General features: G+C 40.9%; 1 protein-coding gene across 1 annotated transcript; it reads left to right on the forward strand.

Moving 5' to 3' along the window:
* Window positions 1–1,831: 1,831 nt before the first annotated feature.
* On the forward strand, window positions 1,832–23,532 carry ccni (cyclin I). Its single transcript, XM_040053393.1, has 10 exons — window positions 1,832–2,066; window positions 3,523–3,682; window positions 14,787–14,921; window positions 17,442–17,516; window positions 17,593–17,733; window positions 17,994–18,122; window positions 18,807–18,908; window positions 21,110–21,242; window positions 21,480–21,724; window positions 22,134–23,532. Exons 2-10 carry the CDS (start codon window positions 3,569–3,571, stop codon window positions 22,326–22,328), a joined length of 1,269 nt encoding a protein of 422 aa, XP_039909327.1. The 5' UTR covers window positions 1,832–2,066; window positions 3,523–3,568; the 3' UTR covers window positions 22,329–23,532.
* The last annotated feature ends 409 nt before the right edge of the window (window positions 23,533–23,941 follow it).

Raw genomic sequence — 23,941 nt, forward strand, 5'->3', positions numbered from 1 at the left:
GTTTTATTGAATTATAAGTTATAATTCAATAACAATTGCGAAGGTTATAATTTATAACCTTCGCAATGAAACACAGAAGTACTTCAAGAATAAAAATATTAAATATGAAAGTTCATGAAAGTTTACTTTTATGCAACCCTGGTGGCAAAACCAACCAGGGTTTGCTTGAAAGGTGTGACTGCTGAATCCATTGATATGCAAATATCAGTGGGTACTATATAAGGGATATCTAAATATGCACTTACATAACTTACATACATTTCCATTAGATAATGCGTAAATGGACATTTAAATGTCTATTTTAGACCACTTTTTAGGAGCTTTTCTTTCCTCTTGCCCGAGAGAAGACAGCTTAAGCAAAGAAAGAAAAATATATTTGTTAAAAACCCTCAGAAGCCAAAAAAAAAGTAGTTTGTTTGCAGTTTCCTGCTGGAAAGTTGCATTAAAATTTCATTTATCTGTGATAAGATTGTTAGTCAGACCACTAATGATATCAGTACTTCTGTCTAGCTGTCTGTGTCAATGATAAAGTGCATGGTCATCTTGAAAGGCAGAAGTCAACCCTTACGTCAGCATTTACTTTGGAGCTGCTTTTGAGGAACCACCACTTCCCACACGCTGGTAGGAAACGCACCATAAGATCCCTGCCATACATCAGACTCAGAGTCACAGAAAAGTCTACGATGAACTTCGCATTCAGCACACTGATCAGTACGGTTTGGTTACGCTGGCCCACAGAAGATTACCAGAGAAAGACCCAGCCTTTTTCTTTTGTTTTTAACCACATAATGGAGTCTTTCCTGGGACAAATGTGAACTCCCACAGAAACATCCAGAAAGAAGCTTTGTGTTGATTCTGTTCTCTTAAACACAATCTGTGACGAGCTAAGATTTGACACAACTCTATTTTTACTCAACTGTCATCCTTTCTAGCCCTTTCAGTCGGGTTTCGGTCCTTTCACAAACAATATTGTAATTGGTGCTGATTCTGGTGGTTGCTCTGCTTTTTTTCTGCTGGACTTGAAAACTGCTTTTGATACTGTAGGAGTCAAAGGTTTGCCTCTTAACTAATTTCAGTGTTACATCAAGAGTTATACAAGGGTCTGTCTTGGGGCCTGTTCTTTTTTCTTTGTACATGCTCTCTCTACCTCCAGTTATTTGTCAACATAACCTCTCGAGTCATTGCCATGCAGATCTTTTACAGTTGCATTTAGCTGTGAATCTTAGAAATCACTGTTTTGTAAGAAAGTGCATATTCTATATATATATTTTAATTAAAAACAAGAAAACAACGTTTTTTGCAGGTGATATTGTTTGTCCCTTGACTATTTACTGAGGGGTTAACAGATAAACTGGACTCTTTAACTACTTTTGTTACAACACATACTAAAATCTTTTTGTTAAATTTAATTTTATTATTATTTATTTAATAGAAAAGAGTTATGTTTACTTTTGTTCCTTTAATGCACTGAGTTAACACTAGAGTTAATCAATCATCTATTGCTAGTCTATTAATAGTGCAAAATGCTGCAGCCTGATTACTGACTTGGACAAAAAAGAGAGATGACATTTCTCCAGTGTCAGCAGCCTTGCACTGGCTCCCTATTCCGTATAAAGTGGTACTGTTTGTGTTTTTAAACAGGGTTGCATCTACATATGTAGAAGCTATGCTGAATCTATCTCACAGGTGATCTTAGATGGTCTTGAGTACACTAGGTTCACTGTAAACTGTTAAACAAACTCCCCCTGAAGGTACATATATCATTAGTATGACCGTGACCCTCTGCTGAAGGTTTGATTGTTTTGCATTCCCGTTCGGCGTGGAGGTGGGCGGAGACTTTGTGTTTCGCTCTTCCCCCCCGAGTCCCCTCCTCGGAAGTAGACGTATCAGTCTATATTCCGTTCTTTTATTTTTATATATTTTATATACAACAACCCCCTTTCATCCCGAATCACGATGGACGACTAAAGTGAAGTGCGGGTACCCGTTTTCACCCTTTTCTCTCGTCCTTGAACCGAGTGGACCGGATGAAACCCAACTGCGGTCTTCTCCGCTTCGCAGGGGAGGTAAGGCTCCAGGCTCCGGCTACTTACTGGATCTGACTCAGCCATTTAAATGTCTCTGCTGTGTTGTTAACGCAGTCTGGAGACTCTTTTACGCACCGCAGCTGTTTTTGTTTCACAACAGTGGAGAGTAGCGAGCAACATTTTCAACTGTGTTTGTGTTTTTAAACAAGAGCGAATATATAAGTAATAGCATGTTACGTCAGCTAGCGAACAGCTAGCCACGTCAGATTAGCTCAGCTCCAGAAGATAGCCGGATCCTTGGTTATATCATAAGGAAATGGTCGGTAATACACCTGCTCCTGAAGCCTAGGTGCTTCCGAAGTGAAAGGGACTTCCCGGTTGGATATTCACGGTAGTTTCCCGATAAAATGAGAAATTGTTTGATTTCAGTTTGTCATAGATTAGACGGTGACTGATGTGATTACGGTTAGCTAGGTTCAAAGCTAACGTTTAAGATCGATAAGGTCAAAGTTTAAGCATCTCCAGGAGCTTCAGTACCCCCCAAAAACACCCACGGCCCTGAATTTGATCCACAGCCTTACAGGAAATGTAGGGTTAGAACGTTTATATTTTCGGAGGGTTAAACAATACATTTAGATAAAAATTGTTCTCCATTTTTGAGAGATTAAAATGGTAAATTTACAGGAACTTGGTATGTTTTCTGAGGGTAAAAAATGTTCATAGATTAAAGCAGTAAATTTGCAGGAAAAAACGGATATAAAATTAATAAAATGACAAAAAAATTACGTGTAGTTTGAAATTATATTAGTAATAGTACAGGTGGAAAACGGAACCTTTTTAGAGATTGAATGCTAAAGTTATAGATTTGTTTTTTAACCCAGAGATTAAAGTGAGCCATAATAAAGAGATTGTGTATATTTTCAGAGATTAAAATGGTACATTTACAGAAAACAATAATCTTGATAAATTGCAGAAAAAATTAAAATCTTTAGAAATTACAGTAGCAAAAGCACAGGGAAAATAATGCATTTTAGAGATTCCCGTGGTAAATTTACAGTATATTTTCTGAGTTGTTTTTAATTTATTGTTATGACCATTAATAATTAATAATCTCTTTCTGAATCCATTAAAAATGATGTACACATATAAAAGGGACATTTAGGACAGCTGCAGGGAACAAGATACATTTAGTAAGAAATAGGTGACGTAAGACAGAAGTGGAATATAATCATCAGCTCCTCAGGGTTCAATTTATTCAATTTTGAAGAAGCCAGAAGCCTAGACGGCGGACTCATGACTGTGTTTGCCACCTTCAGTAAATGTTGTCACTTCTTTGTTTTTAATCCCTCACTGAAAAATAAAGACGTATGTTTTGGAAAACCACATTTGTGGTCCTTAAAAATTATATCTTAAAGGTGGTTTTGTGAGTATAAAAGCACCGGTGCAGTCCCTCTTGGTGGCAATGTTCTGATATCCTGCCCCTCCAATTGTACAGGTAGCTGTATCCAGTGGGGAGGTAGGCTCAGCCCAGGGAGGACACAATGAAGTTCACCGAACCCTGGGGACGCCAGAGGCTGTCTTTTCTTTTGGAAAAGGCCGCCTCTAGGGAAGCCAAGATGTGGAAGGTCTACGTGCCAAAGAAGCCTTCATCACAGGTGAGATGCTTCCTCAAGTCACCCTTGTTTATTTAACTGATGTATTCACATAGCTAACTATTATGATTTGACATGGAAAAACCAGTACGGGAATTGCACTACAGCAAATTTATATTTAATAGCATGTTTTCCATTAGAGCTGGTGCTTTTGGTAGTTAAAGCAGAATAATGAGGGTTATTGTTGGCTCGTCTATCCGATAGTTTTTAGCTTGGGATTCATGAACTATTTTCAGTTTATACATCAGAAAATTCAATAAACTACATTTTTCTCACATAGTTATGAGAGGTATTTGTAGACAGTGAAGCTGAGATAATAAACATTGGAAATACTGGAAAAATTGGTTGTTTGCATCATTGCTTGGCTGGGATTCTTGGTTCTTGGCTTGCCTTTCCCAGCTTCTCCCATTCTGTGCAACAAATATATTGTTAGCACCATGCAGCAAGAGAAGACCGTGAGTGAGTGGGGCTCACAGATATAGAGAGTGGAAGAGTATCCACAAATCTGTGCATACGAAGGCAAACGTGTATAGCTACATCTCAGCTGTTTAAAAGGAAAAAATGTGTTTCTTCTTTAAAAGACAGATTACTTCGAAATAGTGTGAAGCGCAAGCTTTGGTCCACTGGAATGTGTTTTTTTACATACGCTGACAACATTGTTTTAATCTTCAGTCAGTTTTAATGTGAACAACCACCACTGGAACGGAGATATATGGCAAAAATAATCAAAGTAAATATTCAACTGCCTCCAAGAACTGTGTTTGTAATCTGTTGCCTTTTTATCTCACTAACTCACCTGATTAGCACATTTTCCTTATTCTGGGACCCACTCATTCACAAATGCAGTGTGAAATGACACAACTTTCCCACATGCAGCAGGAGAACTGTAAGTGAGGCGTGCAGATAGAGAGGGAGAAGCTTAAGGATGCAGGTAAATGACAAAGAGAAACTAGTATATGTATCCGTAAATCCATCCATCCTAAAGGAAACAAAGAGTTGAATGTTTTACAGGCTGCCTAAAAGGTTCTTTAGTGAGCTTTACTGCCACAAGGCCTCAGCCCTCACTGGCCATCTTATGTAATCTTTCGCACAGGCTTGGGTTTCCATCTACACACTGAAATATAGAGCCAAGAATTTAAGACGAGGCTACTGAAAAGAGCTGGCACCAGTTCAATTTATAGAGGCGCAGGCCAAGGGGTCGGCACTGAAAGGTCTTTAAATATCAGCACTGAAATATTGGACAAATAATACCGGACAGGTTTAATGTGTTAGGCGACTCAAAGTTCACATTTTCAGAGACAACACAGGTCCAACAAAACTGACTTGATTTCTGTTGATTATGTAATGATTGTCATTCTTTTTATGGCTCTCAAATGGTGCCATATCAGCATGTTGATAATGGAGTTGCAGAGAGTAGTCTGCTCCCAGACATTATCATAGACAGACACTGTGTAATCACAAAGCAGCAGGGCAGAAGAAACATGGCGTTGAGTCACTGAACAGTCACTCGGCCCAGCTGGTCTCGCCCCGTTTACTGGGAACGTCTCGACATGTCGTTATTTGACGTCACAGAGGTGTTGTTTCATCACACCCTCAGGTGGTCTCGCCCAGTGTATGTGCACGTTCTCACATGATGTCACTTACCTAGGATATTGCACAGTTCTGTTTATCAGATGGTCAAAAATAAGAAAATGTTTAGAAAATGGAGATTTATTTTAGTCAAGAATAACCCTCCTACATGCCTTTATAACATGAGCTGTACCTAGTTTAGTTCAATTTAGATATATTCTGGGTTTTTTTTGTATTTCCTCTCTACTTTAAGCCCAATCTAAGTTTAGCATTAGTGTCATCTTAGTCTTATTTAGCTAAATATTAGGCATATGTCTCTAGCAACTAGTTCAGGTATGTTCTTCAAAAACACGTTATCTAGTTAGTGAAATAGGATTGGTTATTCAAACAAGCAGCATGAACCTTGTGCTGGGTTGACAGGTTCAGGTGACCTTTTTCCTCTGTCTCGGGTCATGACCTGGGTCAATAATCCCCGTGTGGTGCTGTGGTGGATTTTGATTCCTTACTAACATATTTTTCAGTTCAGTCCTGTCACGTGTCTCGGTTGTTGTGTTTTCCAGCTGGTGGAGGTTTTTGTTGTTGTTGAAGGTGGAGGTGTTCTCTCAGGTATCACCCTGTTTGGTAAATACAGAAGGTTTTGTCTTTTTTGTCTGCTGAGTGCTGATACCATTGTCCAAATACACCCAGAGAGCAATGCAGCGGTAGTCATGATAACACACATAATATCACCTGCATTAGGTGACTCAGGTGTTTTTATGGTCCCATGGTTACGTGCGCTGGAGCAGGCACACGTCATGGCCAGAAGTTTTCAGATTAGAGCTGAAGTACCTATTTATTTATCTAGCATATTGAAAAACAGTAGCTGAGTTGAGATGATTTAACAGTCCATGTATACGAGAATACAAAGACTAGGTTATATGAGAGAAGCACAGAACACAATAAACATGAAACATCCTTTTTATCGTTTAGTTTGTAGCAAAGAAAAGGATAAAATAGAACTTTTCTACTGAAGGTTTGCAGTTCAGATTCACCTACTGCTGCATCAACAAGGAGTTCAAGGGAGCTAACAGGACTCATCAGAAGTTTTCTGGAGATAGCAAGATGTTTTGGGAGCTAAATCCTGGGAGCTAGGGTTAGACAACAACTAACTGGGGCTATATTTAGAGAAACATCTGGCTGAGTCTTATTTTAAATGCGGAAGAAGGTCAAGAATTAGTGTGTCAACCACTGTCTCTGTGTGGAAAAGCTAGAAACATGTGTTGAAAGGTCATTTTATACTGCAGGGATTTTAGTTTGGAAGGGTAAAAGGGAGAAAGTCACCTCTAGAGCTACCCCTCCCAATTTGGGTTGGGAGGGGTAGATCTCCCCTGTCTGCATCAGGCATCCAGAAGGCGAAATAAATGCAGATGAAGAAGTGGGGCTCAAACAGACATTTATCATGTGGAAAAGTGAAAGTTGAATAGAAAAAAATTCTGACTGAGAGCGGCCGTGACTTCCGGTTGACAAAAACCTTCATTTTGACATCTGCCAAGCTCATTTGTAGTACTGAGCTGATAACACAGAGGCCAGTAAACTCCAGCAAATGATGTAACAGATAGTTATGATGTTTATCAGTGCCTTTAGCCCAGTTTGCAGGTGTGGAGCCCAGTGTTAGAGGTCAAGGAGGCAGTCGGTCTAATCAGGGTGTAAAAACAAGAGTGCTCAAACACTACAGTCACAGCGAGCAAAAGTCACTAAGCAAAAAGTCAATGAAACATCTGGGACTAAATCTGGGACTCTCCACCGTTTGACCCTGGAAGTGAAGAAGCTTCTTGGATGAGAAGTGAAACGTCTTCAAACAACTTAAAGAAGTCCATACGCTTTTCTTTCCAAGCTCCTTAGACTACGATGACCTGGATGACTGAGAACCTTCACAGATGCCTTTTGGAGATCTTTAGTCATTTCGGATAAAAGTGAATCCAGACTTGGTGGTGAATTTCTGGGCTAACAGTCTTGTGTTGTGTAGCTTTTTGGCATTTGTAATTTTTTGTAAAAAGCATTTTTAGATTGGAAAATTTGATGAGTTTCTTAACTTGACTGGCACACCCTGCAGGAAGTTACAGGAAGCCTTGACCATCCCTCTGATAATAATGATAAGGGATGGCTGGCCAAAGTTACCCTGAAGACACTGCAGAGACTATGTAGCCAGTGAATTGTTAGAGAGAGATGAAAGAAGTTAATTTAAGCTGGTGTCTGGGTTACTTCCCTTAGTCTCTGACTGAGCTTGTCTTCTGTGTCCAGCCAGTACAAACAAGCTGGAAGTAGGCCAGTTGTTTTTAGTTTGGACAGTCAAGAGCTGAGAGGCCAGATGGTGTCACGTTGCAGATTAATTGGCCGGTGCATTCAGCTGTGCTTTGACCTTTGGCCTCTCCTGCAAGTCCAGTGTTGGAAACTGTAAGCCACTTACTTACAGAAGCTATGTGACGAATCAGAAATGTTTAAGTTTTGTTATAGGATTTCATTTAAACACGGAAACATCAAAATAAAAATAAAATATCTTAAATTATGGTTCATTCTGAAAATTGACCATTTAATGGCCAGTCCAGTACATTCACCAGCAGGTTTAAAGTGGACCTATTGTGCTCTGTCCTTTATTTTCATATACATATAGATTATAGTTCCAGAAGTGAACATCAGTATATCTACAAGTGATCCCTGTGAGACAAAACCTCAGGCTTCAGATTGCTGTGAACGCTTTGTTTGAAAGTTTTTTTCTACTCTTGGCTTTCTGTGATATCATAGAGGCTCAGAAGCCCCTCCCACTTGCTGTTTTTGATGACGAGGGTAGCCAGTTAAAATGGTTCGTTTTAGGCAAGGCAAGGCAAGTTTATTTGTATAGCACAATTCAACACAAGGTGATTCAAAGTGCTTTACAGAGACATTAGAAACAAGAACAAATAAAAAGCATGATTTAAAATTGATTAAAACAAGCAAACAAACTAACTAATTAACAAACAAACAAACAAACAAAACAGTATATAAAATCAAAACAGATAAAATCAGAACAGTAGATAAAATCAGTAGTTAAATGTAAGTTTTGAAATTTAAGCTTAAAAGTGTGGATTTGGTGCTTTATTCAAATGCAGCTGAGAACAGGTGAGTTTTCAACCTGGATTTAAATAAACTGAGTGTTTCAGCTGATCTGAGGCTTTCTGGGAGTTTGTTCCAGATATAAGGAGCATAAAAGCTGAATGCAGCTTCTCCGTGTCTGGTTCTGACTCTGGGAACTGATAAAAGACCGGATCCAGATGACCTGAGGGATCTGGAAGGTTCATACTGGGTCAGGAGGTCATTGATGTATTTTGGTCCTAAACCATTCAGAGCTTTATAGACCAGCATCAGAACTTTAAAGTCTATCCTCTGACGGACAGGCAGCCAGTGTAAAGACCTCAGAGCTGGACTGATGTGGTCCACTTTTTTGGTCTTAGTGAGGACTCGAGCAGCAGAGTTCTGAATGAGCTGTAGTTGTCTGACTGATTTTTTTTAGGTAGACCTGTAAAGATGCTGTTACAGTAATCAAGCCTACTAAAGATGAATGCATGGACTAGTTTTTCCAGGTCCTGTTGAGACATCAGATCTTTTATCCTTGAAATATTCTTGAGGTGATAGTAAACTGACTTTGTTATTGTCTTAATGTGTTTTTCTAAGTTTAGGTCTGCATCCATCACTACACCCAAATTTCTCGCCTGGTTTGTGGTTTTTAGATGTATAGATTGACGTTCTCTGGTGACCTGTAATCGTTTTTCTTTGGCGCCAAAGACTATTACCTCAGTTTTGTTTTTGTTTAGCTGGAGAAAATTGTGGCACAACCAGTCATTGATTTCCTCAATGCATTTACCAAGAGCCTGTACAGGGCCTCGGTCTCCTGGTGACATTGTGATATATATTTGTGTGTCATCTGCATAGCTGTGATAGTTTATTTTGTTGTTGTTTATAATCTGTGCCAGTGGGAGCATGTAGATGTTAAACAGAAGGGGTCCCAAGATGGAACCTTGGGGAACTCCACATGTGATACTTGTCTGCTCAGATGTGAAGTTACCTATTGATACAAAGTATTTCCTGTTTTCTAAGTATGTTTTGAACCAGTTTAGTACAGTTCCTGAAAGACCTGTCCAGTTCTCCAGTCGTTTGAGTAATATGTTGTGGTCAACTGTATCAAATGCTGCACTGAGATCCAGTAAAACTAGGACTGACATTTTTCCACTGTCTGTATTCAGACATATGTCATTAAACACTTTGGTCAGAGCGGTTTCAGTGCTGTGGTTCTGTCTAAAACCTGACTGGAAGGCATCGTAGCAGTTATTCTGTTTTAAGAAGTAACTGAGCTGTTGAGAAACTGCTTTTTCAATGATCTTACTTAAAAATGGGAGATTTGAGATCGGCCTGTAGTTGTTCATTTGTGTCTTGTCAAGATTGTCCTTTTTCAGTATAGGTTTGATTACAGCAGTTTTTAGTGGTTCTGGAAACACACCTGATAATAAAGAAAAGTTGACGATCTGTAACAGGTCTGACTCTAAAGTCTTTGAGACCTTTTTGAAAAAACTTGTTGGCAGGACATCTAAACAGCAAGAGGAGGAGTTCAGTTTACCTAAGATGTCCTCCAGGTCTTTGCTGTTAATAGGTTGAAACTGTTTCATGGTGTTTAAACAGTTTTTTGGTGGACACAGTACATATCCTGGATCTGCTGTTGATGTACCAATTGCTTGTCTAATTTTTTGGATTTTTTCTGTGAAGAATTTGGCAAAGTCATTGCAGGCCATGGTTGAATGAAGTTCAGCTGCCACTGACACAGGAGGGTTTGTTAGCCTGTCAACTGTAGAAAATAAGACCCGAGCATTATGGCTGTTTTTAGTGATGATGTCAGAGAAGTAGGACCTCCTTGCATTCCTCAGTTGTAAATTATAATTGTGAAGTTTCTCTTTATAAATGTCATAATGAACCTGGAGGTTTGTTTTTCTCCATCTGCGCTCAGCTTTCCTACACTCTCTTTTTTCATTTTTCACTAGTGTGGAGTTTCTCCATGGAGACTTTTTCCTTCCAGAGATAACCTTCACCTTAATGGGAGCAATAGTGTCCATTACATTTAACATGTTAGCATTGAAGCTATTGACGAGCTCATTGACTGACCCTCTGGACAGGTCAGGTGTTAATGGGAAGACCTGGTTAAAAATTGCACTACTGTGTTCAGTTATACACCGTTTTGTGATCACTGTTGTTGATATATTTGTGTGGGCTGAGATTTTACTTTTAAAGAAAACACAGTAATGATCAGACAGGCCCACATCAGACACAGTAACCTTTGAAATGCTCAGGCCCTTGGAGATCAGTAGGTCAAGAGTGTGTCCTCTATTATGTGTGGCCTCTGTTACATGCTGAGTCAGCCCAAAGTTGCCCAGAGTGTTACTCAGGTCTTTAGTCCCTTTGTCCTGAGGGTTGTCCACATGGATGTTAAAATCCCCAACAATAATTACACAGTCAAAATCAACACAGATCACAGACAGCAGTTCACTGAGGTCATTAAAAAAGTCTGTGCAGTATTTGGGAGGCCTGTAAACATTAAGAAACACAACTTTGGATGGGGCCTTCAGCTGTAAAGCCACATATTCAAAAGACTGAAAACTTCCAGGAGATAGCTGCTTACATTGAAATGATTCATTAAATAAGACAGCAACCCCTCCTCCTCTCCTGCTCGCCCTGACCTCACTGATAAAACTGTAGTTAGGAGGGGTCGTCTCGATGAGAACAGCTCCACTGTTACTTTGGTCCAACCAAGTTTCAGTTAAAAACATAAAGTCAAGGCTGTGCTCAGTGATTAAATCATTAATTAAAAATGTTTTCCCAGCTAAAGATCTAACGTTTACTAAAGCCAACTTAAGTGTTTTAGAGGTATTACTTGTCCCCTCGTGTTTGGGAGCAGTCTGTGGCACACAAGGTATGTTTACTATGTTTAAAGATCTTTTAGAGTGCAGCTCTCTGTGTTTTGACCAGGCCACATGTCTCCTGTCACCTAAAAGTACAGACATTTTAAACCTTCTAGTAAACAGGGTCCCAGCTTCTCCTGGGAAAAGTCACCACTGCCATAATCCTCACAGCCCGGACCCTTCACACATCACACATCAGACTGCGGAGACAGGGCATGAAGAGGAACTAAGGGGGGCGAGGCTGGGCAATGTGACTTCGATTGCTCTGTTGAGGGTGGGGCTCGATGGCGAACCTTTGGCCGCTCTGGTGGGGGGTTTATGGGGGACAAAAAGGGATTGGGACGGGGGGTAGATCTGAGCCCAGCATTGACCCGCTCCATCATCTCCTCAGTGAATTTCAGGTGTGGGGAGGAGGGAGAAAGGGAGGGGGAGGAGGGTGATGGCCTGTCAGGGGTTTGGGGGACTGGGGAAGGTCGTGGTCCCTTGTCCTGGTCGTTGGTGTTGTTGAGAGAGTTGGAGGCAAATAGGGACCCCTCTTCTTGCCTTAGATGTCTCTCCTTTCTGAGGCTCTTCCCGGGTGGGGGCAAATGGAGCTCCTCCTCAAGGTTTCTGCTGGGCTTTGTCTGTTCTTGGAGTACTGTTTGTTCCTCTTTATGAGATAACTCCTCGTTTATCTCAGCCTTGGCACCAAGCACAGATGGATGACGTATGGAATAAAACAAGTTGGAGGTGAACAGTTTCACCCCTGACTTGTTAAAATTAAATCCATTTGCTTTGAACAGATGCCTGCGTTCCCAAAAAATATTAAAGTTGTCGATAAAATGCACTGAGTGGTCAGCACATGCTGATATAAGCCATTTATTCAGTGTAAACAACCTGCTGAATCTCTCGTCTCCTCCTCTGACCGGCGGTACAGGTCCACTGATGAATGCAGCTGCATTCAGAGAGTTTACAGTATTTAATAATCCAGTAAAGTCCCGTTTCAGAACCTCCGACTGTTGTTTGGACACATCGTTTGACCCTGTATGCAGAACAATGTTTTAGATAGAAGATGAACTAAAGTACTCTAGCGGTAAGAGAGACAAAAGTTATTTTGAACTACTCCACTTTAGTAGAATACAGGAATATATAAAATGTCCCCTTTAGGTTAGTGTTAGTTTTAGCACATAACTGACTATTACATGTAGTTACAGTGTCTGGTAATTTGGAGCTAATGGCAGCTTTGAAATGTAATTACCACCTTTGTCAAACCACTTTCGCACACAAATGAACTTTTGGCTCATGTCTGATGCACAGATGCCTGACTGTAATGAGTCCTGCTGATGTTTGGGTGTTAACAGGGTCATTGTTTTTGTAGAAACTTGCTGCTGTTGAGGTTTTTAGTGCCGTTTGATGGTTTAAGCACTGTAGCAATCTCAAAACCTTTAGTAAAACTAAATCTTTGTGCGACAGGAGTAAAAAGCTCTGAACTATAAACTAAAATTATATTGTGCTTTGTAATCTGTGTTTTGTCACCAAAGAGGAAAGGTTAGATCAAATGTGTCCAATTCTCTTTTATGAACCAATGTAACTTTTAGTTCATCAGAGTGATTAAACTTTCAGGTGTCAAAATGCCTGTTTAGGGGTTAAGACTCTGTTTTAGAGTTTTTAAATGGTCAGAATTTGTGTTAGGGTTCGGCCCTGTAGAGTGATAGTTAAAAAGTTTGGTAATACATATTAATAATTGTCCACACACAGAAAGCCAAGGGGACAAGCTGGTAACACTGAATATGAAACAACATTAAGGCAGCTGATGCTCAACAACACAAGAGGATGAACAGTTGACGAGTGTAGCAAAGAATAGATGGATGGGTGGGAAAAAAAATCTCTACTTGTTAATGATAGTATAGGGAAGGGGTGGGCAACTCCAGGCCTTGAGGGCTGGTGTCCTGCAGGTTTTAGATGCTACCCTGGGCCAACACACCTGAATCAAATGATTAGTTCATTACCAGGCCTCTGGAGAACTACAAGACATGTTGAGGAGGTAACTTAGCCATTTAAATCCGCTGTGTTGGATCAAAGACACCTAAAACCTGCAGGACACCAGCTTTCGAGGCCTGGAGTTGCCCACCTCTGGTATAGGGTGACCAATCGTCCTCTTTTTTTTTTTTTTTGCACTTGATGACTTGTAAAAGCCTATATGACTTTTTTTTTTATTTCCCCATTCATTAACCGCACAGAGAAGGCATCGTTTAAATATGTAAAAGTTTTTTTAAGCAAACACTATTGTTAAAGTTCTTCATGACTGCACCAAGTGTCCTCTTTTTTGGAAATCAAAATATGGTCACCGTATGATAGTAGGATTTGGCTAAAAAAAAAAATCCATCTTTTGAAACATTATTTCTCTTTTATCTTCATTTAAAGCAGTTTTTCACCTGGTTTTATATGTCAGACCTGCAGTTGTCACATTTTCTACTCGTTTATAATAAGGATGCGCTTTGTTTTTCCCAAAAGTCGTTACATTTCTTTGTTACAGCAACAAAAACTTTAATAGCTTAAATAAAGTCAAGGAGCTCCATAAAATGAAATATGACAACACGGAATTGCAGGAAAGACTAAATTAAACCACTGTAGCCAAATATAATACAATAAAGGGGCTGAAAAAGCAGCAAATTAGTCCAGTAAATTCATTGTACTGCAGAATAATAAAACAAGGAGATGGCTTGTTTAAAAAAAGCACAGCAAAGGTCGAATAAGTGGCTCAGTAGACATATATATATTGTACAGTTTATTATTGTGCACATGGGTTTTGCAGTGTGTCGTCATGCTTTAACAGATTTTGTTGCAGGGTTATTTTCATTCTGCAGTAATTATATCATAAATGCTGTTAAATGGTTGAATGTTGAACCATTCAACCAACTAACAAATTAAAAATCCAGTGGAGTTTCCAAACAGAAAGCCTGTGCATGGCATATAAACCCATTTTATCTTAGTGTTACAAACTTGTGAGAAGGGTGCGTCAGCTGGTGAATTCTTTCAGTTCTCAGATGCTTTACAGAAGGAATTCTTGGAATGTTTTTGAGGCAGATCTGCTGGCAAGTCTAATCCGCCTGCCAAGCTGATTTAGGATCCTGTTTGGCCCTTCAGTGGAAGTGTGTCAGTCGCAGAAGCCTCAAGTTTGTCCTGAAATACCTGAAATCAGATTCCAGTTTGCTGTCTAACCCCATTTTGCCCTGTCGAGGAAGTCTTTGAGGGAAAAAAAGGCTCTGCAAGATTTCCAGTTTCTTTGTTTGTTTGTTTTTTCCAACTTTGTTCCACAAATAGTTCAGTGTTGGGTATAACGCTGGGCTTAAACCTCAGTGTTTCTGCAGGACTGCGCTGTAGAAATGGTAATGGAAGATGACTACTAATAGTTATTATTAAATACAACACATTTAAGTAGCTTTCAAAACATAAAATAAACAAGTTTTAAAAAATTCTAAATAATATGAAAATATATAAATAAAAATTGCACAGTGTCATACTTTGTTGTAGGGAATAATGAATGACATCGAACCCTTGAGTCAGTCTTAATGTTTTGGTTTTTTTGTTGTCTGCAGGATACAGACATCTCCCCGGCCCAGCGGGACGAGGCGGTGCGCTGGCTGACGGAGGTCCATGGCAGGCTGCAGCTGTACCCAGAGACGCTGGTGTTAGCTGTCAGCATCCTGGATCGCTTTCTCGCTCCCATCAAGGTATGTAGAGAGCAACAGGTGTGCTGTAAATCCTGCTGTTAGCATGTGAGGGTTTGCAGAGAGCAGCCTAAACCTCCAATCAGAAAATCTGAGTGTAGGGAATCTTTTAAAAAGTAAATGTAATAGAACTCATAATAAACAGACAGTAAGTGAATGAAAAATGTGTGTTTAAGGGAGGGTTTAAGATTTCAGAGCCATTCACTTCACTTACATCGTTTACTTCACTTCGTGCCATCACCATGGCAACTTATGCTACAAAGCAGGCTATGTTTGCCTAACTAACTAATCATTCCTGCAAGAACACTTGATGGTTTTAGAGCCTGTCTAAGACTGGGCTTGTCAAAGGTTTGATGGCTAGCTGCCAGTTTAGGGAGCTCGCAGACAGTTGACGACTACAAAAGGAAAAAATTTAACCATCAAACAAAATCATTTCCAAACCATTGATTTAGCATTAATTTGCCTTCAGAGTAAAAGTTATGTCTTGCTGTTGCCAGAACTCTGCAAGCACAGTAGTCTGCAAATGACCAAAGCAATTGGCATTGTGTTTTTGGTGCACCTAACAACAGCCTCCAGCAACCACTCATCAGGCAATTGGGGAATACACATTTCTGGGGAAAAAACTAAAAGTGTAAAGTCATTTTTAAGGCTTGCGTTGATGGTGTTTTCCTGTAAGCATATATCAAATGACAGACATTTCTTTTTCTTCATTGTGGTTTAGTTTCATTTGTTCTAAAGAAATCTTCACTACAATCAAACGTTTGTCAGTCTTAGACCTTTATCAGGATACTGAAACTCAGATATGAGATACAGCAGATAAACATCGGACTCTGCCACCAATGAAGGTCATCTTATTAACAACAGAGTGAATGTAGGCCTTGATGTTCAGACTGCCACTATTATAAAACGCATAACATTTATTAAAGTCCTTTTTATTCCTCAGCGGCCTCACGTAGCCCAAAATCATGAATGAGAGTGATAACATCTCTGTAATTCTGGTTTCCTCCAGATACTCCAGAATATGAAAATACTATGAATATCCTACGATCCTAGTGTTACGCAGTTTTCTCTCTGAACTTGAAATCATTAGACTAGATTAAATGTATCATGTTAGATACAATCTATATTCCCTAATTTGCATTAAGGTGCAATCTTTTTATTGTAAACACAGCATTTATTTGGCTGTTTGTCTACTCTGATGGACTAGAAAATGTCTGATTTTTTATGTGTGGGAGCTGAAATCTGCTGCTCAAGTGTAAGACCACACAAAGGAAGCAGACTGTAAAGGGAACAGAGGTCTTCTGACAAGACCTCAGCTTGTTAGGAGGGGCAATGTCAGAATGTTCTTGTTTTTTCTTTAAATTTCCTGCCTCATAGCTGACGGTGTGTGTTCATACAGGAACAGGAAGCGTGAGCTCCAATTGTCCCGTCAGTATCCCTCCACACAGACAGGAAGTTTCTCACTGAGGTTTATCAGGAGCTGGTTTCTGTTTATTTGTGGTCGCAAACACTACCTAACACTGTATCTGTGTGTGCTTGTGGCTATCTTCATGAGTAGCTTTAGACCTTGGAATCGTGGACATTTTGGCCTGTCCTCACTTGCAGATACATTTGGATACTTTGGAGCTGGAATGACTCAGATACAGTAAGCAGAGGGCCATAGATTGAACAACTGGATAGAAACATGGCTTCTGTTAGCCAGAGGAGTATTAGCTCTATTCTGTGCCTGGCTCAGCCCATCTCTGGGAGCTCAGCCCCCCCCCCCCCCCTTCATTCTGTCTCTACTCACAGCTGATGACCACAGGTGAGGGCGGGAGTGTACTTCGACTGGCAAATTAACAGATTTGCTTTCACCACAATCAACTGGTATACTGCTCATATGGTGCACTGCACCAGTGCACCTGTCCTTTCTCACTTCAGTCCCTTCCAACTGGTAAGCAAAAACTGGAAGTGGAGGGGCAGGATCATTCGGGTTCCTGCCCGAATGATCCCAGGAACCATGATGTCAGGGGCAGTTTGCCCCTGATAGGGTCTCCCAAGGAAAATCAGTCCTGAGTGAGGGACCAGATTAAGAGCAATACAGAAATCCCCTCTGATGAAACAGGGCTGGCAGCTCATCGATCAGTCAGAGGATTGGTAGTTTCCCTGACTCTTCTAGTCCAGAGTTATTCTTGTTATTTTTGGTGGTGGCAGCAGTAGAATGACTTTAAAGATGTGTGAAAACTCTGTAAGACGGGACTGACCTTGCAAACAAGGTAAAGTAAAAAACAAATTCAGGTAACAAAATGTTGATGAATCACAGATTTGTGTGCAAAACACTCATACATATGGTTAAGCACACATTCATGAATGAGGCCCTTAAGTCTCTCGGCTGGTTTGGGAACACTCTGATATTCTCCTGGAAGAACCAGAATAGTAGCTAAAAGTGAACCCGGAGAGTAGATGGTGAAAGGTTTTTCAGATTGATTAAACATATAATCCTTAAATTATACGTAACTGATTAATCATGTTAACTGTTGTCAGGCCCGTCCAAAGTACCTGCGCTGCATTGCTATCGCCTGCTTCTTCCTGGCTGCCAAGACCTGTGAGGAGGATGAGGTGAATACACACACACACTAGATTGTAGGCAGTGCATCAGGACAGTTAGAGCTGACTCCGTGTGTGTGTTTGCCAGTGTGTGCCATCACTGAAGGAGCTCGCCGCCTCCAGCGGGTGCGGCTGTTCTCCCTCAGAGATCCTGAGGATGGAGAGGATCATCTTGGACAAACTGAACTGGGACCTGCACACCGCCACAGCGCTGGACTTTCTGCACATTGTACGTCTAATCACACACAAGCACAAATGCTTACACATTATTACTTTTTAAAGTGATTAAAGTCAGCTGGTGACACCTGGGGGCAAAAAGAAATTCCTGCGGTTTTCTTTCTGTTTTTATTTTAATGCACTTAAATCCAGTTTTTTAGAAGTGCTTTTTTGTGCTGTTGTTGCTTCCAATTCAAATCAGTCTGCCGTTAATTTCACAGATTCTCTTTTCTTCATTCAGATCAATTAATTTTTCCTCTCCTTCCTCTCCAGTTCCACGCGATGGTGCTGTCGTGTCGCTCCGGGTTCTTGGATTCCATGTTGGGACTTAACCGCTCTCAGCACCTCGCCCTGCTCACTCAGCAACTCTACCACTGTCTGGCTGACCACACACTCATGCAGGTACACACACACTCAGTATTTCTTACTTTACAGATTGAAGATATTATGCCTTCAGCACGGAGCCTTTCATACCACTTTTCATTTAAATATTAAGATAACACAATAAATAATAAAATTATGATATTTATGTATATATGCAGTGTTATGACCTCAATGTCAGGGCCTGTCTTGGCTAAGAGTGAGTCTTTGAAGGGTTAATAATCAATAAATATAACCGCTTATAGTCGCGCCACAGTGGAAAGCCCCTACTACTATTTTGCTAACAGGCTAGTGTCACATGTTTTCCCTGCTGGCTTGCTCACTGGCCAGGTTGCTGGTGTGTAGATCTGATCTTGTCCTGCTGCAATGGATGCTCTTTTCTGCTCTGAATATTTGCTGTGAGCTCTAGGGTCACTCTGACTAGAACCTACAGAGCAAGAACCAGGTCACAAACTTGCCACACTTACCAAAAATAATCTTTATCATAGGAAACAGAGCATACCACAGTCATTTATCAAAAGTGTGTTTATAAAACACATTTGCTGTTACAAGCTGTGACTCCAGACCAATTTAATGGCACCAAACCTTTAACAAACCTTTAACATTTCCACTTTCACTCACTTCTCTTTTTATTTAATGTGTCATTTTGTAAGCTTAACTTGAGCTTGGTTTTTGAGCACGTTTGTCCCTCATGTGTTTCCATAGCTCAGAGGATCCATGCTGGCCTTGGCCCTCTTTACCCTGGAGCTGGAGAACTGCTGTCCTGACTGGCTGGCTCTCACTATCGAGCTGCTGAGGAAGGCGCAGGTATCAGTCTGTCAGTTTTTGGAGCTCTGTCATAGTTCGGTTTATCTCTGAAGACTTCAGGCGTTCGTGTGACCTCTTTAGAACAACTTCTTTGTAGGATTGGGATTTGACTGTAGCTTTCCAATGTCATTATAAGTCTACACTGATGGGCAGCCATGTTTAATATACAAGATGTGTCAGAGAGCAGCGAGGGGAAGTAAAAGCTGTTAGGCTTGTTCCTCTATATTCTGTTCAGTAGTTCAGTAAAAAAAAAACAAGCACACACACACATTGTGCAATATTTCTCTGGTGTGGCATGATAAAAAACCTGGAATCTGATTGGTTTTTGTCATCCTAAGTAAAAACGACCAATAACTATAGGCAAAGAAAGACATTTGAGGCTTTAGCCAAGCACCAGCTGCAGATGTAAAACCATTTACCTCATTTAAGAAAGTAGAACTTTAAACTGCTGAACAAAAAGGAAACTGTGGTCCTCAAGTTTTATCAAGTTCATTGAGTTCCTTTCCAAGTTCCTGTTAGCATTTTAAAAAAAAAAACAACAACAAAAAAACCCCCAACAAATTATGTTGGGGTTTTTTTTCTGTTTTTGCTTGTTTGTTTGTTTGTTTGTTTTTTCTTAAATTAGTTTTGTCATTTATTTTTCAATGACTCACTCTGGATGACAGGAAGACAAACAGGCTGACAGAGAGGAAAAAAGAGCAAACAAATACCAGCAGAGGGCGCTACACCTGCAGCATGACTGCAGCAGAAAGGGAAGAAGTACTATGAGGAAAAACGAGAGGAACTAATGCAACAGTTTCTATACTGAGCATCATGACTTTCAGGAGGAGAGCTCTGTTGTCAGACAAAGGGCACCCGCGGTCACCTCACTCATATTAAACACAGATTTGTGGAAGAGCCTTCTCTTTGTTTTTACCTCATTCTTTACTTTATGGCTCATCAGAGTAGAACTGTAGGGAAATGGGAAATTTATGGTTTTCAGGGTTTTTATTGTTATTGTTTTTATCGTTATATTGGCGTGTAACATGCTTATTGAAGTAGGATAAAGGGATTTTAACTGGAATACGTAAATAAATTTTACTTCTTCTTACTTTTGATGAGATAAGTGGCAGAGCGTAAGTGGTGTCCACACAGGAAGTGATCCCCAGTGGCGTCAAGCACCGTCATTTGAAAAGATTCCTGGAGGTGTGCAGTGGGCGAGCCTTAAGTTTTCTGAATGTCCAGGCGAACAATTGAAGTGACTACCAATGAGAGCACTGGATTTTGCTTTTTGATGTGTGGCAGTAAATATACCAGGCAACAGGAGCCTGGTATGTCTGCTATAAATGGTAAAATGGTAAATGCTCTGTATTTGTATAGCGCTTTACTTGGTCCTAAGGACCCCAAAGCGCTTTACACTATACACAATCATCTACCCATTCACACACTGGTGATGGCAAGCTACATTATAGCCACAGCCACCCTGGGGCGCACTGACAGAGGCGAGGCTGCCGGACACTGGCGCCACCGGGCCCTCTGACCACCACCAGTGGGCAACAGGTGAAGTGTCTTGCCCAAGGACACAACGACCGAGACTGTCGGAGCCGGGGCTCGAACTGGCAACCTTCCAATTACAAGACGAACGCCCAACTCTTGAGCCACGATCGCTGCTGTCAACTGACCATCAGCGACAAAGCACAGGTCACATGACAGCCATTCAGAAGCAGCTGCGTCCTCATAATCTGTGTGTGTACAGATAAAGATAAATTATCACTTTTTTTTTTTTTTCATAACAAGACACTTTTAGTTTCGTTTCATGTCTGTAGTATTTTGTCCACATAAAGCAGCGATGCGTCACTTTGGCCACAAAGAAATTGGCAACCACTGCAGTTTAAGCCAAAGCATAAAGTCATTTTTGACCAAACCTAAACGGGGAACAGATTAAAGATGACGACACGTATGTCTCAAACAATGGCAGCCTGTCCACGTATGGACTTTTTCACCCTTTAAAATGAGAAAATGTTGATTTTGTGTAGCAGGAGGATGAAAAATTGTGAACACAAACATGAACGATTCCACTAGAAGTTAAGACTATTTTACAAGCTGCGGTGATCAAACTGAATTTTACTAGTTAAAGGCGAGCACACATGCTTCTGTCCATCACATCAGCTCAGGGCTGCAGAGCTTGTGTAAAGATAAGTCTCTCTCTCTCTGTTCCTTAGATCGACAGCTCTGAGCTGATTCGCAGCCGTGAGCTGGTGGCTCGTAGTCTTTCCACACTGAGAGCTCCCCTGCCTCCGAACACCGTGTACATCTACCAGCCCCCGCAGCCTACACCACCCTGCTGCACACTGGGTATGTTTGACTTCTACATCAGAGCTGCTTATCAGATTTTGCTGGAGGACAGTGTCTGAAATCTTTCTTGAAGCACATTATGCTACTGAGCCAGTCACCAACTCGGACCTGTGAAAGTGTTTTGCCACTGAGGAAAAAAAAAAGAAGTAGTTTTCTTAGTAAGCCACATTTTATATTCATAAAGCAAGTGTTAGCATCAGAGGGCGTGAGCTGTATTTGTGATGTCCTCCTTTGTAGGGACCATCACCTCCACCACCGAGTCTTCCAGGGACCATGTCACCTCTCCCCACCCACAGTCTACTGCTGGTGGTGGGGAAGAGGAGGAGAGCCAGCAGCCCTTGAGTGTCATCTCCTCCTCCTCCTCCTCCTCCTCCTCTGCAGACAGCAGTATCCCAGCCCTGCTTTCTCCCCCCAAACACCTCCGCCATCTTAATCACCTGCAGAAGGTCACACTGCGCTGCAAGGCCTCGACCAAACGCAAGGTGACTCTATTTTCTTCTCACATTTGATATTAGGCTGGACCTGTTGTTATTTCCTCTGTTTCCTGTCATATATGCACTGTTACACTTTTTTTTCTCCTCTTGGTGATGTCAGACAGAAGGGAAGCCTCACTCTGGTCCTCATAGGCACAGAAGCTCCACCCACCTAATGTTCAAATATTATAATTGCTAGGGTGAATTACTCAGACAAGTTAGTTCGAAGGGGATGAAATGCAGTTAAATGAGGCTGCTTCAAACAGAGGCTGAACTGGGCGACTCAGCTAGGAACAAAAGAGGCTTATTCTGAACTCTGAATCATGCAAAGCTACCCTAGAATAAAAGTATGGAGCTGAAAATAAGCAGAATATGGGAATCAGTAGCTGTATCAATAAATATCTCTCTCCCTGTCCAGGTGGAGGAGATGGAGGTGGATGATTTTTACGATGGCATTAAACGTCTCTACAACGAAGACGTCACCACCACCAATACCACCGCCGTCCAGGAAGGGGCAAAAACGCCAATAGCCGGAGGAGGAGGAGTTTTGCCAGCTCGACAGGAAGGCAGCTCCTCCCCCTGCCCGCCTCTGCAGCCAGCCAGCGCCTCCTAGAGACCAAACAGGAAGCTGTCTGCCAAAATCGCCTTGACGCCAACATCATCTTCCTGTTTTCAGGAAACTGTCGTGGAAGAGAAAAATAAATCTTTCCGACTAAAAAAATGTAAGCCTGAGAGATTCCGAGTAAAAAGCAGCAGCTCCGAAGGGCAAGTTGCCAGTCAGAGTTGCCGCTAAAAAGAAGATGATGTTAGTGGTTAAGACTGTTTTGGTTGCGGTGAAATGACCCCCGTCCCGCTCTCCCTCCCCCTCCCAACTCGGTGTGATGCCGAGCTGTTCGGGTGGCCTGCAGTCAGCTCCCATCATCCCCTGCAGCGGGGACAACAGAGCCCCAAAAAAATATTTAAACGTTCAAAAACTAAAAAACCTGCCGCTGCTACTCTGTTCTTATTAATTCTATTTGTTGAACACAAACATGAGAATCTAAAAAATTATAAGTAGAAAATACTGAAAAAAAAACCTAGACTTGACTTCCTGCGTCTGTTTGTCACCTTATATTTGTCTTTATTTTCATATATTTATACTTTTATCCCGTCCCTCCTCACTCTGCCTATTTATAACATATTCATAGAGTCTGAGTCAACCGTATGAAGGTTTGTGTAGATTATCTGTATAATTTTCACCCTGTTGGGGGGGAATTTTTTTTGTCAGTAAAATCTGATTGTTAAAAAGATGCTAATATAAACATTTATTTTCCTTTCAAGCTTGTTGTGACACTCAACTGAATGAACGCGTGTTTCGGCCACCAAACGTTCGTTTACTGTTTGTTTTGGGGCCCGAAAAGCAGCTATTTGTGGATTGTGTGCTTTGAAAAAGTAAGAAAACAATCTGGCTGTGATGCACGAGAGTTAATAAAAAAAGAAAACAACCACTCTGACTTAACTTATCCTGGCTAACATGTTGTTATCCAGCTACACTGATCCCAAACCTGAGTTGTGTTTTTTGGTTAAGCGGCTGCTTAAAATTAATAGACAGATATGTGTTTTAAGCTGTTTTTTCTTTGGAGTTGAGTGACTATCTTTGCTTTGATGTTCAAAGCTAAAACACACTTTTTTTTTTTTTTTTTTTTAAATCCCTTCATGTTCAGTATATTTTCCTTCATGAAAAAAAGCTCTGTTGTTCCTGCTGTAGGAGTTGCCGGTGGCCATGCCAGGTCCCTGAACGCACCACGGCACCAGTAAATAAAGAATGTGAAACTGAGCATGTGCTGTGTCTTCCATTTGTTCCAGATTACTTTCACACAAACTGCAAAAAAGGACACCCAGTTATACCCAGAGCTGTCGGAGATCTTTGGCTTTGCTATAGAAGCAGTAAGGCGAGCTCCTGATGTCGTTTCAACACTAAAAATCAAAGTATAAGATATATTTGAAAGGTAACCTCTACCATCGTCATCTTGTTTCTGAACATTTTGGGGGTTTTGTTTTTTTTGTTTGTTTGTTTTTTTTAGCCACATTCAAAAGCAAAGCCCAGGTGGGTCGCACTGACATGGTAAACATTAAAACGGGACAAGGGTCCAGTTTTCTTAAATATATGGTGACCTATGGAATAATCAGAGAAGGTAGCGTTGGTGTAATAAATCACAAGCTCTAAGTCTGCTTCAGGGAAGCTTT

The sequence above is a fragment of the Simochromis diagramma genome, unplaced genomic scaffold, assembly GCF_900408965.1.
Source record: "Simochromis diagramma unplaced genomic scaffold, fSimDia1.1 OVJJ01000596.1, whole genome shotgun sequence".
In the NCBI taxonomy this organism is placed as follows: Eukaryota; Metazoa; Chordata; class Actinopteri; order Cichliformes; family Cichlidae; genus Simochromis; species Simochromis diagramma.

Excerpts from the sequence above, each read along its gene's own strand:
- ccni (XM_040053393.1), top strand. The coding sequence starts at position 3,569 with ATGAAGTTCACCGAACCCTGGGGACGCCAGAGGCTGTCTTTTCTTTTG. Across the intron at positions 14,922-17,441 it reads GCTTTCTCGCTCCCATCAAG|GCCCGTCCAAAGTACCTGCG; the intron begins GTATGTAGAGAG and ends AACTGTTGTCAG. Across the intron at positions 17,734-17,993 it reads CGCTGGACTTTCTGCACATT|TTCCACGCGATGGTGCTGTC; the intron begins GTACGTCTAATC and ends CTTCCTCTCCAG.